The sequence below is a fragment of the Telmatherina bonti genome, assembly GCF_933228915.1.
Source record: "Telmatherina bonti genome assembly, chromosome: 4".
Taxonomy (NCBI): domain Eukaryota; kingdom Metazoa; phylum Chordata; class Actinopteri; order Atheriniformes; family Telmatherinidae; genus Telmatherina; species Telmatherina bonti.
The window spans coordinates 35329359-35341702 of record NC_136622.1 but is presented as its reverse complement, the minus strand read 5'-3'; the positions used below and the strand labels follow the sequence as shown (position 1 = coordinate 35341702).

General features: G+C 40.9%; 1 protein-coding gene across 1 annotated transcript in view; it reads left to right on the top strand.

The window, feature by feature from the left end:
* dnmt3bb.1 (DNA (cytosine-5-)-methyltransferase 3 beta, duplicate b.1) overlaps positions 1-11904 on the top strand; it is a 43047-nt gene extending 31143 nt beyond the window's left edge. The window contains exons 9-22 of the mRNA XM_079239904.1: positions 431-572; positions 664-786; positions 881-925; positions 1017-1096; positions 2188-2300; positions 2405-2588; positions 4438-4522; positions 4597-4742; positions 6823-6913; positions 7344-7492; positions 9500-9585; positions 9668-9737; positions 9992-10110; positions 11526-11904. Coding sequence (XP_079096030.1) covers positions 431-572; positions 664-786; positions 881-925; positions 1017-1096; positions 2188-2300; positions 2405-2588; positions 4438-4522; positions 4597-4742; positions 6823-6913; positions 7344-7492; positions 9500-9585; positions 9668-9737; positions 9992-10110; positions 11526-11667 — 1575 coding nt within the window. The 3' untranslated portion in view covers positions 11668-11904. The remainder of the gene's footprint in view (positions 1-430; positions 573-663; positions 787-880; positions 926-1016; positions 1097-2187; positions 2301-2404; positions 2589-4437; positions 4523-4596; positions 4743-6822; positions 6914-7343; positions 7493-9499; positions 9586-9667; positions 9738-9991; positions 10111-11525) is intronic.
* The last annotated feature ends 440 nt before the right edge of the window (positions 11905-12344 follow it).

Genomic DNA, 12344 nt, shown 5'->3' with positions numbered 1-12344 from the left:
ACTACCTGGAAAATAAGTTTCCACTATATTTAGCTGCACTTGATCATTTATACTTACAACCTATAGATCACAATGGATCTATAAAAGGTTAGTCAGGGAGGTCTGCCCCGTTCCACGAGTTCCACGATTAAAATCTATAAAAATTGCGATTTAATAAATCCTAAATTGCGATTTAATAAATCTCAATTTAGGTGTTAAATTCCCCCCACAAATTTAAACATTTAAAGAAACTTAATTTGGGAACTTTAGGAATTGCAGTCCCTTTTACAAACTAATTCACTTTCTAAATATTTTCCACAAACTAGTTTGGACCAGTTTCGGTCCCCGGACCATATATTTGATACCTCTGATCTAGAATCTTCTTCTAGTTCTGTTTTTACTAAGTGCTTACTGCGCCCCACATTGGAAAACATCTCTGTTGCTGTCTCAGATGGCCAGTGTCCGAGCAGATAAGACCTTTCCTCCATGCGAGTCTGACAATCCAGAGGACCAGATCAAACCCATGTTGGACTGGGCTCACGGTGGCTTCCTGCCCAAAGGAGAGGAGGGTCTCAAACCTCCACACAGTGCCAGTGAGCAAAGCAGGAGCCATAACCTCACATGATAATTACAGATAATAATGAAGGTAAAAAAAAAAGTATTTATCTGCCTTTCTCATTGCAGGCAGTAACCCTCTGGACCACCAGGTCCTCAGTGTGTCCCTGCTGGAGTATGTTCCCTGTGCAAAGCGGCCCAAAGCCAGCCTCTGCAAGACCAAGGTCGCCCCTGAAGAGTCCTATAGCAGAGGTAGGGGTCAAAGGTCATGGTCTCTGCAGGGTTAGAAGATACTGAAAATGTTAACTATGTTTGATTCTGTTCTGTATTTCTTCTTTTCTGTCAGAACAAATGGTGAATGAAGTTCGGATGATGAAAAGAAGTATAGAAGGTAAACACCCTCTTCCATGTGTTCAGTCTAGTTATCAGTTCATTTCTGGTTTTTAATCATAATTTGTGTCTAATTCTGTTTGTGTGTTCAGACTTTTGTCTGTCTTGTGGAAAGATGAAAGCAGCAACCTTTCACCCGCTCTTTGAAGGAGGCTTGTGCCAAACATGCAAGGTAAGGTCCATCCACTGTCTTAACATCCTAACATTCAGTTGGTCTAAACAAAATGTATTAATATCAGAATGCGGAACAAAATAGATCTACATCATCAGGGCCAACATTAACATCACTGCACACCACACTGTGGCTGCATTCATGTTGCAATAGCCTATATTCACACTGAAGCCTGCTAGCTGGGATAGCTAGCTAGCTAGCTAGATAGCTAGCTAGCTAGATAGATAGCTAGATAGCTAGATAGATAGATAGATAGATAGATAGATAGATAGATAGATAGATAGATAGATAGACCTTGACGTGCACTTCACTAATGAAAATCATATGATTATACCATGTGTAATTATTGATTTATTGCAAAGGCAAATAATTATTAATAAAACTTATCAGAAGAAGTGCTTTACATGAAGTGAAATTATTAAAAATTATCTATAAATCAAATATAACTTTTTAAAATTTCAGACCAAAAATGAATGTGATTATTGAAATGGTTTTGCACATAACTTTGCCTCAAACGCACAGAAATGAAAACATTTGGCATGTTTTTGATGAACATAGTGGTATCTTGATATTCAGAAAGTTTTTAATCGGATATTTTCCTCCTAAATATCAAAGTATTGACTTTACAGTGACAATACACCCATCGCTGATATCAACAAGCTGTTTGATTATTCATTTACCATCCATACTGGCTGTGTCCCCTAACTGGTTGACTAAGACTGTCAAAGAAATTTTATACATATTTTTTTCTGATGCTTTTTTATAATTATGTAAATTTTTGGGTACTTCTGTACTAAAGCCTAAGATGTTAATATAGCACCAATTATAAACAACTGTTTTTCTATAAAATGGTCCAACGTGTCATTTTTAACATCTGTTATGTTGTTTATATTCTCCTGAGAATAGAATATGGGTTTATGATATTAGTAAATCATTGCATTCTGTTTTTACTTTACATTTTACACAATGTCTTGATTTATTTGGGAATGAAGTTTGAAGATGATGCATCAAAGGAAATTTATCTCCACAGATTAATATATTTTGAATCACAACACTGAGTATTTGCATTCATAAATGTTTTCTGTGTTCAGGACGTGTACCTGGAGATGTCTTATATGTATGATGACGATGGTTACCAGTCTTACTGCACTGTTTGCTGCGGAGGTCGAGAAGTTCTGCTCTGTGGAAACGCCAACTGCTGCAGGTGTGACACAAACACTCATAAACTTACAGACGATACAATACCGTAGCTCCTCTTCCTGCTAACAGCATCCCTCCACTCACCTCCTCTTACCTGTGCTGTTCCAGGTGTTTCTGTGTGGATTGTCTGGACATCTTAGTGGACCCTGGAGCATCTAACAACGCTCGGTATCTGGACCCATGGCGATGTTACATGTGCCAGCCTCCACTACAGTATGGCGTCCTCAAACGACGGCACGACTGGAGCCTGAAGCTGCAGGAGTTATTCACTAATGACAACGGACAGGAGTTTGTGAGTAGCTTTAATTCTTACACGTTAGTTTCAAATAAACTTTCTTGTTCTCATATCAGGGGCAGAGGATCAGAAATTAAATTTTCCTTTATGATCTTTTTCAAGTCTGACTGAAAAGACGCTTTTGGGTCCACAAGACTTTGACAGGGCGTCCATATATTCTGTTATGTTCCACAGTCATTTACCAGATGCGTTCATCTAAAGCGACTTCAATATGAGAGCATAAACAGTAGAGGACATCATAGATAGGTGCCAGTGGACTGCAGCGAGTCTAGCTACTGAGTGAGGACCAAGCCTCTTCTGAGGTTCCTGGAGGGCCATGCGCAGCACCGCTGTTCATTGGGAAAAAAAAAGGAAAAAACCTGCTTTTATGTCAGTCTTCATTAACACCAGAAAAAATCTCTAGAGAGGTCTGAAAACCATAGACAGTATATAAAAGATGGACGGAGTCCAACGTCACCCATAGGTTTATAGAGAGCTGAATTGGCGCTAATTGGGTAGTTCCCACTGTCGGTATCTTGGCAACATCCAAGCTGTTGCTGTTGCTCCCAGAAAATACAAAAACGGGCAAAGCGGTAGAGCCCGGGGGTGGATGATTGACGTCTATTAAACTTCTGCCTGCCTGTAGCTAAAAGCTAACCGAGCTAATTTGGTGCTAAAAGGAGCTAACCAACTAATGGAGGTAGGCAAGCTAAAGCTAAATCACGCTGTTAGTCGGTAAAAATAAAAAAGTGGTTGTGCCACGCTGCAGAGGGATATCGGGTCAATCAAAAGGACACTCTGCTTATTATGCAGAATTTTGAGATGAAATTGGTGACAAACGAATGAGTTATAAAAAAAATTTCACTCCCCCCACCGTTGTCATGAAGGTAAACCAGACCTATTAAACCTAAAATAGATTTTCATACCAGGCTGTAAACATGTTTATTTCTGCTTTGAAGTTGGTCTTTTTAACATGGGAGTCTATGGGGATTAGTTCTGTTTTGGATCCCCTAGTGGATGAAGGGGGAACTGCAGTTTTTGGCTCTTCCACTTATGCTACACTTTTAACCGCCGGAGGTTGCCGCTTGGTGAAAACTCACTAAAGATAGCAAAAAAGATGCTAAGTTGGCAACACTGCAGGAGGGGTTTCTATTGATAGATGTGGGGATGGATCCTCAGGATTCTCCTGTGGGGGAGATGAGAGGGGGATGGAGGTGTACAAAGGTGGGAGGTGGAAGACGGGGAGAGGAGGGGGACTGTGAACTAAACCTGCTAAAAAAGCAGGTTTAACTGGTCCCTCCTCTCATAGTGCTATTGTCTTACACCTCCCTGGGGTAATTGTCCTGGAGCTTAGGCACGTCCTTACTCTCCCTCAGTTTCTTCTCCAGGTTGTGTTAAACCCTGTAGCAACCCATAATGTAGTAATTTTAAACATTTTAAATGTAATAATGCCAGTAGGCTAATAAGTATAATATAAGTTATTATGCAGTTGGTTTGTTATAAGCCTATCATGAAATAACTGCTGCTGATAATGTTATAATACACAATTACCACGCAAGACTACTTTTCTCAGATTTACAATATGTAACAGTTTTTTGTTCCAAGGCTCCTTGTCTGGAAAGCAGGGTGGATTACGTACGGAACTGGATGAATTGAAACTAAATAAGAAGTTTTTTATTGTGGTTACAAACTCCACCTTCCTATCCGACTCGTGTGGGATTAATAATGCAACATCCTCCTCATCTGCTTTGTGTGACCTGATTTGAAGTTGAAGTAAAAAAAAAACATGGAGAAGCTTTTTATGCAACATGAGCCTGAAATATTGATTTTTTTTCCCCCCCTTATTTACTTTTGGTCTACCTTTCAGGAAAAACCAAAGATTTACCCAGCAGTCCCTGCAGAGCAGAGACGACCAATCAGAGTCCTTTCTCTGTTTGATGGCATAGCTACTGGTGAGCATGAATGAATGAACAAATGAATGATTGCTGTTGTTTTGACTCTGCTAACTGATGGGATTTGGATGCAGGCTACCTGGTTCTGAGGGATCTGGGCTTTAAAGTGGACCAGTATGTGGCATCAGAGGTGTGTGAGGACTCGATCTCTGTGGGTGTTGTCAGACATGAAGGAAAAATCCAGTATGTCCACGACGTCCGGAACATTACAAAGAAAAATGTAAGGAAAACTTTTCTTTGATTTTTTTTCTGTTTAGTTACATTTGATCTAAAGACATTTGATATTAAAATATTCACATTTAATACTTTTACAGTTGGAAAATGTTTTACTCAGTCATGTGAGGTTAGCTGTTAGACCATAGACAGTAAATGAAGATGGGCAGAGCCTCCGTGACATTACTCATATGTTTCTGAAGAGCTGAAGTTAATTTTAGTGGGACGGTAACATGCGTCATCATACACGATGACAGAAAATACAAAATTGGAGATGAGAAGGGCCAGTAAACTCTGACCTGCCTGTAGCAAAGAGCTAAGTGACCTAACGCAAGCTAACCAGCTAACAGAGGTAAGAGCATAGGCTGTATATAAATGATGGGTGGAGCCTCCGTGACATCACCCAAAGGTTTCTGAAGAGCTGAATTGAAGCTCGGTGGGCGGTTCCTACCATCACCATCTTGACAGGGGCATGCGCGTCGTCTCGCCCGGAAAATACAAATATGGGCAAAGAGGTGGAGCTAAGAGCGGGACTGTGAGCGTCATGGTGGATGATTGACGTCAAGCAAACTCTGAGCTTTCTGTAGCTAAGAGCTAACTGAGCTAACCCAGAGATAACAGGTGCTAACCAGCTAACAGAGGTAAGCGGGCTAAAGCCAAGTCACGTTGTTAACTGGCTAAACACTGTGGTTGTTCTACGTTCTCCTTAAATGAAGCGGGAGATCAGATACATGTTAATCAAAAGGACATGCCGAATGTTGAGATTAAATTATTTTTAAACGGGCGAGTTAGAAAAAAATTCCTTCCCCCCACAGTTGTCATGAAGGTAAACCTGACCTATTAAACCGAAAATGGATTTTTGTACCAGGCTGTAAACATGTTTATTTGTGCTGTAAACATGTTTATTTCTGCTGTGAAATTGGTCTTTTTAACATGGGAGTCTATGGGGATTTGCTCTGTTTTGCTGCCCCTGGTGGATGAAGGGGGAACTGCAGTTTTATGCATTTCCTCACTTTTAACCACCGGAGGCTGCCGAGTGGGTAAGAGGGCTAGAGCTAGGGTCTGCTGGTAGCCACTGAGCTACACATTGCCTGATTGCCACTGGATATCGGATGCCTGTCAATCAAAAGGACACGCCCCTAATAATGCTGAATTTTAAGTCTAAGTTTCATGAGTTATATAAAAGAAATTAACCCCCCCCCACGCCCCACAACTGTCATGAGAGTAAAGTTGTTAAACCTAAAGTAGTATTTTGTTACCAGGATGTAAACATGTTTATTTCTGCTGGTAAATTGGACTTTTTAACATGGGAATCTATGGGAATTGACTCCTGTTTGGAGCCCCCAGTGGATGAGGGGGGAACTGCAAATTTTGGCACTTCCACATCGACTTCACTTCTACTCTGCTTGGTTTCCAACCCCCAGTTTGAGTACAACTGTGTTTGGGTAGGAGCTTCTATATCAAACCTCTGGGATGTCATGGCCAGTTTCCCAGTCCCAGCTGATCATAAAAACCATTAAGCTACCACCACCAGGCTTCAGTATGAGGCTTTTGTAATATACATTTTCTGTAATATATATATTGCTTTTTTGTTTTGTTTCTCCTTATATTCTTGAATTCACTTTGAGGTTTTATGTAAAGCCCTTTTGAGTTGTATGTATAAGTGTATATGTATTTGTGTTTTTTTCTGTATGTGTATGTATTCCCTTTAGAAAACACCTCCTCCACATTTCCTGTCATGTCTTTCTCCATTGCTGCTGTTTCCTTGTTTCCTGTCGTTGCTGTTATTCCTTCCTGTTACGTCTTAAAATAACTTTAGCTATGTGTTACAAAGGTCATGAATGCTAACGTTTAGATAAAGCTGAAATGGTTGGAACCATGAATCCAGAGATAAAATTATTTGCAAATTTTTCTTAACATCATCCAAAAGTCACAGATCCATTCCTTTTAATCGACATATTTGATTTGCTTTCTCAGATTTTTTATGATCTTGTTTTAATTACTTTCAAGGTTTTAATGACTTTTTGGGGAAAAAAACTTACAAGTTTCTGCACTTTCACACAAAGTGGAACTTCTTTCTCGTTCAGATTCAGGAGTGGGGACCATTCGACCTGGTGATCGGCGGAAGTCCCTGCAATGACCTGTCAATTGTGAATCCAGCAAGAAAAGGCCTGTATGGTTGGTACCTGATAAACCATTTCACATATAAATTACGCCTTTTAAGTTTGACTCAATGCTGCAAAATTAGCATGTTAGTGTCACAGTGCATTGATGCATAAACAACATTATTACTCATGCCATCTTTAAGAGTCCATGTTTGCATTATCTGGGCCAGAGAAGCTGTTACGGCATTGAATCAAATCTTTAAAATCCACTTTATCCTCCTCATTTAAGAAGTTTCTGATATTTTTCAGGCTATAAGTTTAGAATTTTATCATTGTGGTAAAACATGTAATTTTGGTGCCAAGGGGCCCAAAGTAGGACAAACTAAAATTACAGCAGTAGCAGCCTGGAAACTTGTTTTATTCCTTCATCGTGCCATTGGTAACATCTGTGTTAACGGCAACGTGACAGCAGATGGATTTAATTGGACCCTTTCTTGCTTCAGAAGGGACAGGGCGACTGTTTTTCGAGTTTTACCGCCTGCTGAGCGAGGCAAAGCCTAAAGAAGGGGAGGACCGGCCATTTTTCTGGATGTTTGAGAACGTTGTAGCCATGGGTGTCAACGACAAAAGGGACATCTCACGATTCCTGGAGGTTGGTCTTAAAAAGGTTTTATAGTATAATATATATTCAGCAAAACATAATTTATTTTGTTTTGAACATATACCTTTATATATATGAAAGACACACAAAAGTGAAGTTACAAGTTGTCACATGGATAATATCGGTGGGCAGAATAAGAGTTAATTTTCATGTAACAAGTTAAATTTTCTTGAAATTAACTTTTTTTTCCACTATAAAGCATGGTTTGACTGCTTATTATGAGCTTTGTCGTCTCAAGATCAGGTATCAAGGTAAGCTTGAGAAAATGCAGTTCGCACCTGATTTAGTGGGTGATTGTCACAAAACAATGTTAGACAAGTTTAACAGAGGCCCTCTTTGTTTCATTCAGTTATTAAACTAACAATTACAAAACAATTATTTTTTAAATCTCTAGATAACAATGCTAAATGAATAGTAAACTACGGCTACTTTCGGCTTCCGTAGTTGTAGGAATCATCGCAGCTTCTTCTCTTTTTCTTTTTTCTTTTTACTGATTTTGGAGGAGGAACAGTGACCTCTGGTGGCAGTTTGCAGCTGCTGCAGTTACTGCAGCAGCTGCATTGAGGCCAAAAAAGTCCTAAATATTTGCAAGGAGACTTACTTTTATATCAACATCTTCAAAAGAAGATTTAAGGTTATACACAATCTCTTATTATGTGGCTTTTGTTTATTTATTGATACAAATCAAAGCAAATATTAAAATATGAAGCTGTTTATCATTGTTTTTCCCCCCAAAATAGGAAATAAATATTTATTTATATATTTTATTTATATATATATATATATATATATATATATATATATATATATATATATATATATATATATATATATATATATATATTATATAAAGAAATAAATATTATTTATAATAATGTAAATAATAATAAATTCTTAATAAAGTATTTTTCATTTCATTCATTTCTTTTCATTTCATTTTATTTATAACATCCATAATGATAAGAGATGACATCAGCAGACTAAAAGGGAACAGGATAACATATATGGATTATCAACAAATTTGTATAGACTGTTGATGATAAATTTGGATTAGGACAACGATGGATGTCATTTACCACTTTTCTTTTTCAAGACATTCCTTAGGAAAACTCCAACAGGTTCATGAACAATTCATGACATTTAATTTATGTAAGTTTTACCTACAAACTATGTTTTTGTTTTTTAGTTTGTTTAAAAAAAAAACAGGCGTATCGCCCTGTAGTGAGCAGGTTAACTATGTGACGTCGGTGTGAACACACACCAAACCACAGGAGGGTGTGAGGAATCGTACCAAGTCCCCTGGACATGTCTGGTTTCTGAAGAGAGCAGTCCCCTCAGAGCCCCAGCATGCATCGAGCACTGTATATTTATCCCAGAAACAATCCATTATTACTCACATTAGGCTGATGTTTGGGTCAAAGGTTACACAGCTTCCCTTTACATTTGGACTGGATGTAAAACTCAGATCATTAGAGCTCCAGTAGGTAACGTTGCTCAGAGACATGTTCCTCTGGGTGAAGTGGTTCCTCGTCCTGATAGTAGTCTATACATTCTGTAATCATGAACAATAAGAAATATAGTTAGACCCCTCAGTTTACTGTAAATCTGTAAAAACTCTGACCAATCCAAACGTTCCGACCCAAATGAAATTGCTCATTTTTTAATATTTCGTAGCTTCTTCTCCCGGCTCCCCTCCTCCCCCTCCAGCAGTGCATACCTGGTAGCCACACCCTGCATATAAAACAACGTGTTAGGATGAAAATACAAAGTAGTGAAGAAGAAACTCGGAAGGCAAACATGGCTGAGAAAATGCAGAAAGGATTTCCCGACCCGGCTCGGTTTATTTGCCTCCTCCTGCTAAACAGCCGAGAAAGAGAAAATCGCTGGTGGAGGAGTAAAACCGGAGAGGGAGGAGCCAAGACGGGGCGCCACTTCCACATCCTGCTACCAGGTGACCTTTCCTTGATGCTTGTTATAACCTCTGTTTGCTTCATGCAGTGTAACCCTGTGATGATTGACGCCATCGAGGTCTCTGCTGCTCACCGCGCCCGGTATTTCTGGGGTAACCTGCCAGGAATGAACAGGTAGCCAAACATCAGGAAAACACTTGACTTGTATGTTTTAACAAAACAGCAGAGACTGATGGTTGTACTGTGGAACTTCCAGGCCTCTGTGTGCGTCTGGGATGGACAAGCTGGAGCTGCAGGACTGTCTGGAGCACGGCAGAGTCGCCAAGGTCAGTTATCTGCAGATTAAATCAGAATCAGGCGTACTTTATTGAACCCAGACGAGGAAATTGCAAAGTTACAGTAGAATTAAAATAATAAGAGTGAGATGAAATTAAACTATATGGTGCAAAATAATATTTTCAAATAGATTCCAAATAAAGATCCAGGTAAAAAGGAATACATGAAAATGTGAAAACATGGTATTAGATTTTTACCTTGCTTGCAAAATAATTGAAAGTGGACCTTGCATGTTTTCTGACAGTTTGGAAAGGTGCGAACCATCACCACACGCTCCAACTCCATCAAACAGGGGAAAGACCAGCACTTTCCAGTCCTGATGAACGGAAAGGAGGACATACTGTGGTGCACCGAGCTGGAAAGGTGGGCAGGAAACATTAACGACACTTCTGAGTGTCAAGTTTCTCATTCAGCCATGATGTTTAACATGTAGCGTCCTTCCAACATCTGTCTGTAAACATCTGGAAAGTAGGAGGCCAGTAGCTGGAGTTTTAGGGGAGGAAAACGTCCCATTCTGGTCTGATGTGGGATTCTGGCCGCTCCAGATGTTTGTACTGGTGGAAGGTCTGGACTGCAGCAGACCAGTTCTACTGTTTCACCATCAGGATGTGGTTCAGCATGGTCCTGCTGGACCAGTTCTCTTGTTCCACCATCAGGATGTGGTCCAGCATGGTCCTGCTGGACCAGTTCTCTTGTTCCACCATCAGGATGTGGTCCAGCATGGTCCTGCTGGACCAGTTCTCCTGTTCCACCATCAGGATGTGGTTCAGCATGGCCCTACTGGACCAGTTCTCCTGTTCCACCATCAGGATGTGGTCCAGCGTGGTCCTGCTGGACCAGTTCTCCTGTTCCACCATCAGGATGTGGTCCTGCTGGACCAGTTCTCCTGTTCCACCATCAGGATGTGGTTCAGTATGGTCCTGCTGGACCAGTTCTCCTGTTCCACCATCAGGATGTGGTTCAGCATGGCCCTGCTGGACCAGTTCTCCTGTTCCACCATCAGGATGTGGTTCAGTATGGTCCTGCTGGACCAGTTCTCCTGTTCCACCATCAGGATGTGGTTCAGCATGGCCCTGCTGGACCAGTTCTCCTGTTCCACCATCAGGATGTGGTCCAGCATGGTCCTGCTGGACCAGTTCTCCTGTTCCACCATCAGGATGTGGTTCAGCATGGCCCTACTGGACCAGTTCTCCTGTTCCACCATCAGGATGTGGTCCAGCGTGGTCCTGCTGGACCAGTTCTCCTGTTCCACCATCAGGATGTGGTTCAGCATGGCCCTACTGGACCAGTTCTCCTGTTCCACCATCAGGATGTGGTCCAGCATGGTCCTGCTGGACCAGTTCTCCTGTTCCACCATCAGGATGTGGTCCAGCATGGTGGAAGGTCTTCCCTGAAAGAGACGTTGTCTGGATAGGAGCAGATGTTTCAGCATTGATGGAGCTTCCCAGATGTGGAAGCTGCCCACGCCATCGGCACTAATGCAACCCCATCCCATCAGAGATGCAGGCTGATAACAAGCTGGATGCTCCCTCTCCTCTTTAGTCTGCAGGACACGCCGTCCATGCTGTCCACAAACTATTCCACGTCTTCATCCAGGTTTCCACTCAGAACATTTTAAATGAGCTTTGGTCCAGAGAAGACGGCGTGTTTCTGGATCCTCTTCACATATGATGGAGCTTTAACCTGCATTAGTTGATCTGATATGAAGTTGTTCTTCTACTGGGAGTAAAATATGTGTTGATGATATTTATAATCATTCTGCCTTGTTTGTTTTGCAGAATCTTTGGGTTTCCTGTACACTACACGGATGTGTCCAACATGGGTCGTGGAGCCAGACAGAGACTCCTGGGCCGGTCCTGGAGCGTCCCCGTCATCCGCCACCTGTTTGCACCACTCAAAGACTATTTTGCCTGTGAATAGACGTCACTCATCACCAACAAGCAGGTTGCTCTCTGGAATTTATCGCAGCACTGGAAAGAAGAAAAAGAACAAAAAAAACACAACATTCTTTCTGCCGTGTTTGTTCAGGATCTGGAGGGTTTTTCTCTGCTGTCAGCTGCTCTGGCGAACTGCAGGTAGCTTCACTTCAAGTCAAAGTAGCAGGAAGCAGCTGCTGTTGGGTTTTTGTAAAGATCTCCAGGTTTAGATCCACATAATACACCCTAAATGTCCTTTAATGAAAAAATGGAACAGATATGTTGCTGAAACCACTTTTTTTTTTACCAAAACGCCACAAACATTTCCTGCAGTCACATCAAACTGCGTTTAGTCTCACCTGAAGGTCTGATTTATCCCTCAGGTGAGGGTTTTTGCCGTTAACTGGGTGGTGAACGCATCATTCGGAGCTCAATATGAGCTGCTTGTATCTCAACACTGTTTAAACTTTGATGGGATATTTTAGAAGAATTTTGTCGTAAAAAATCATCTTCATGGTGAATTTTAAGCTTTTTAAGCAGCTGTTTACTGAACAGAAGAACTATTTGGTGTCTGTTATTGGTGTTTTTTGGGATCAGACCTGCAGAAATCTGCAGAAAGTGGAGTAAATCAGCCACCAGCGATGCTGAAACACACAGACATTGTTTTGGTTTGAGGAACAG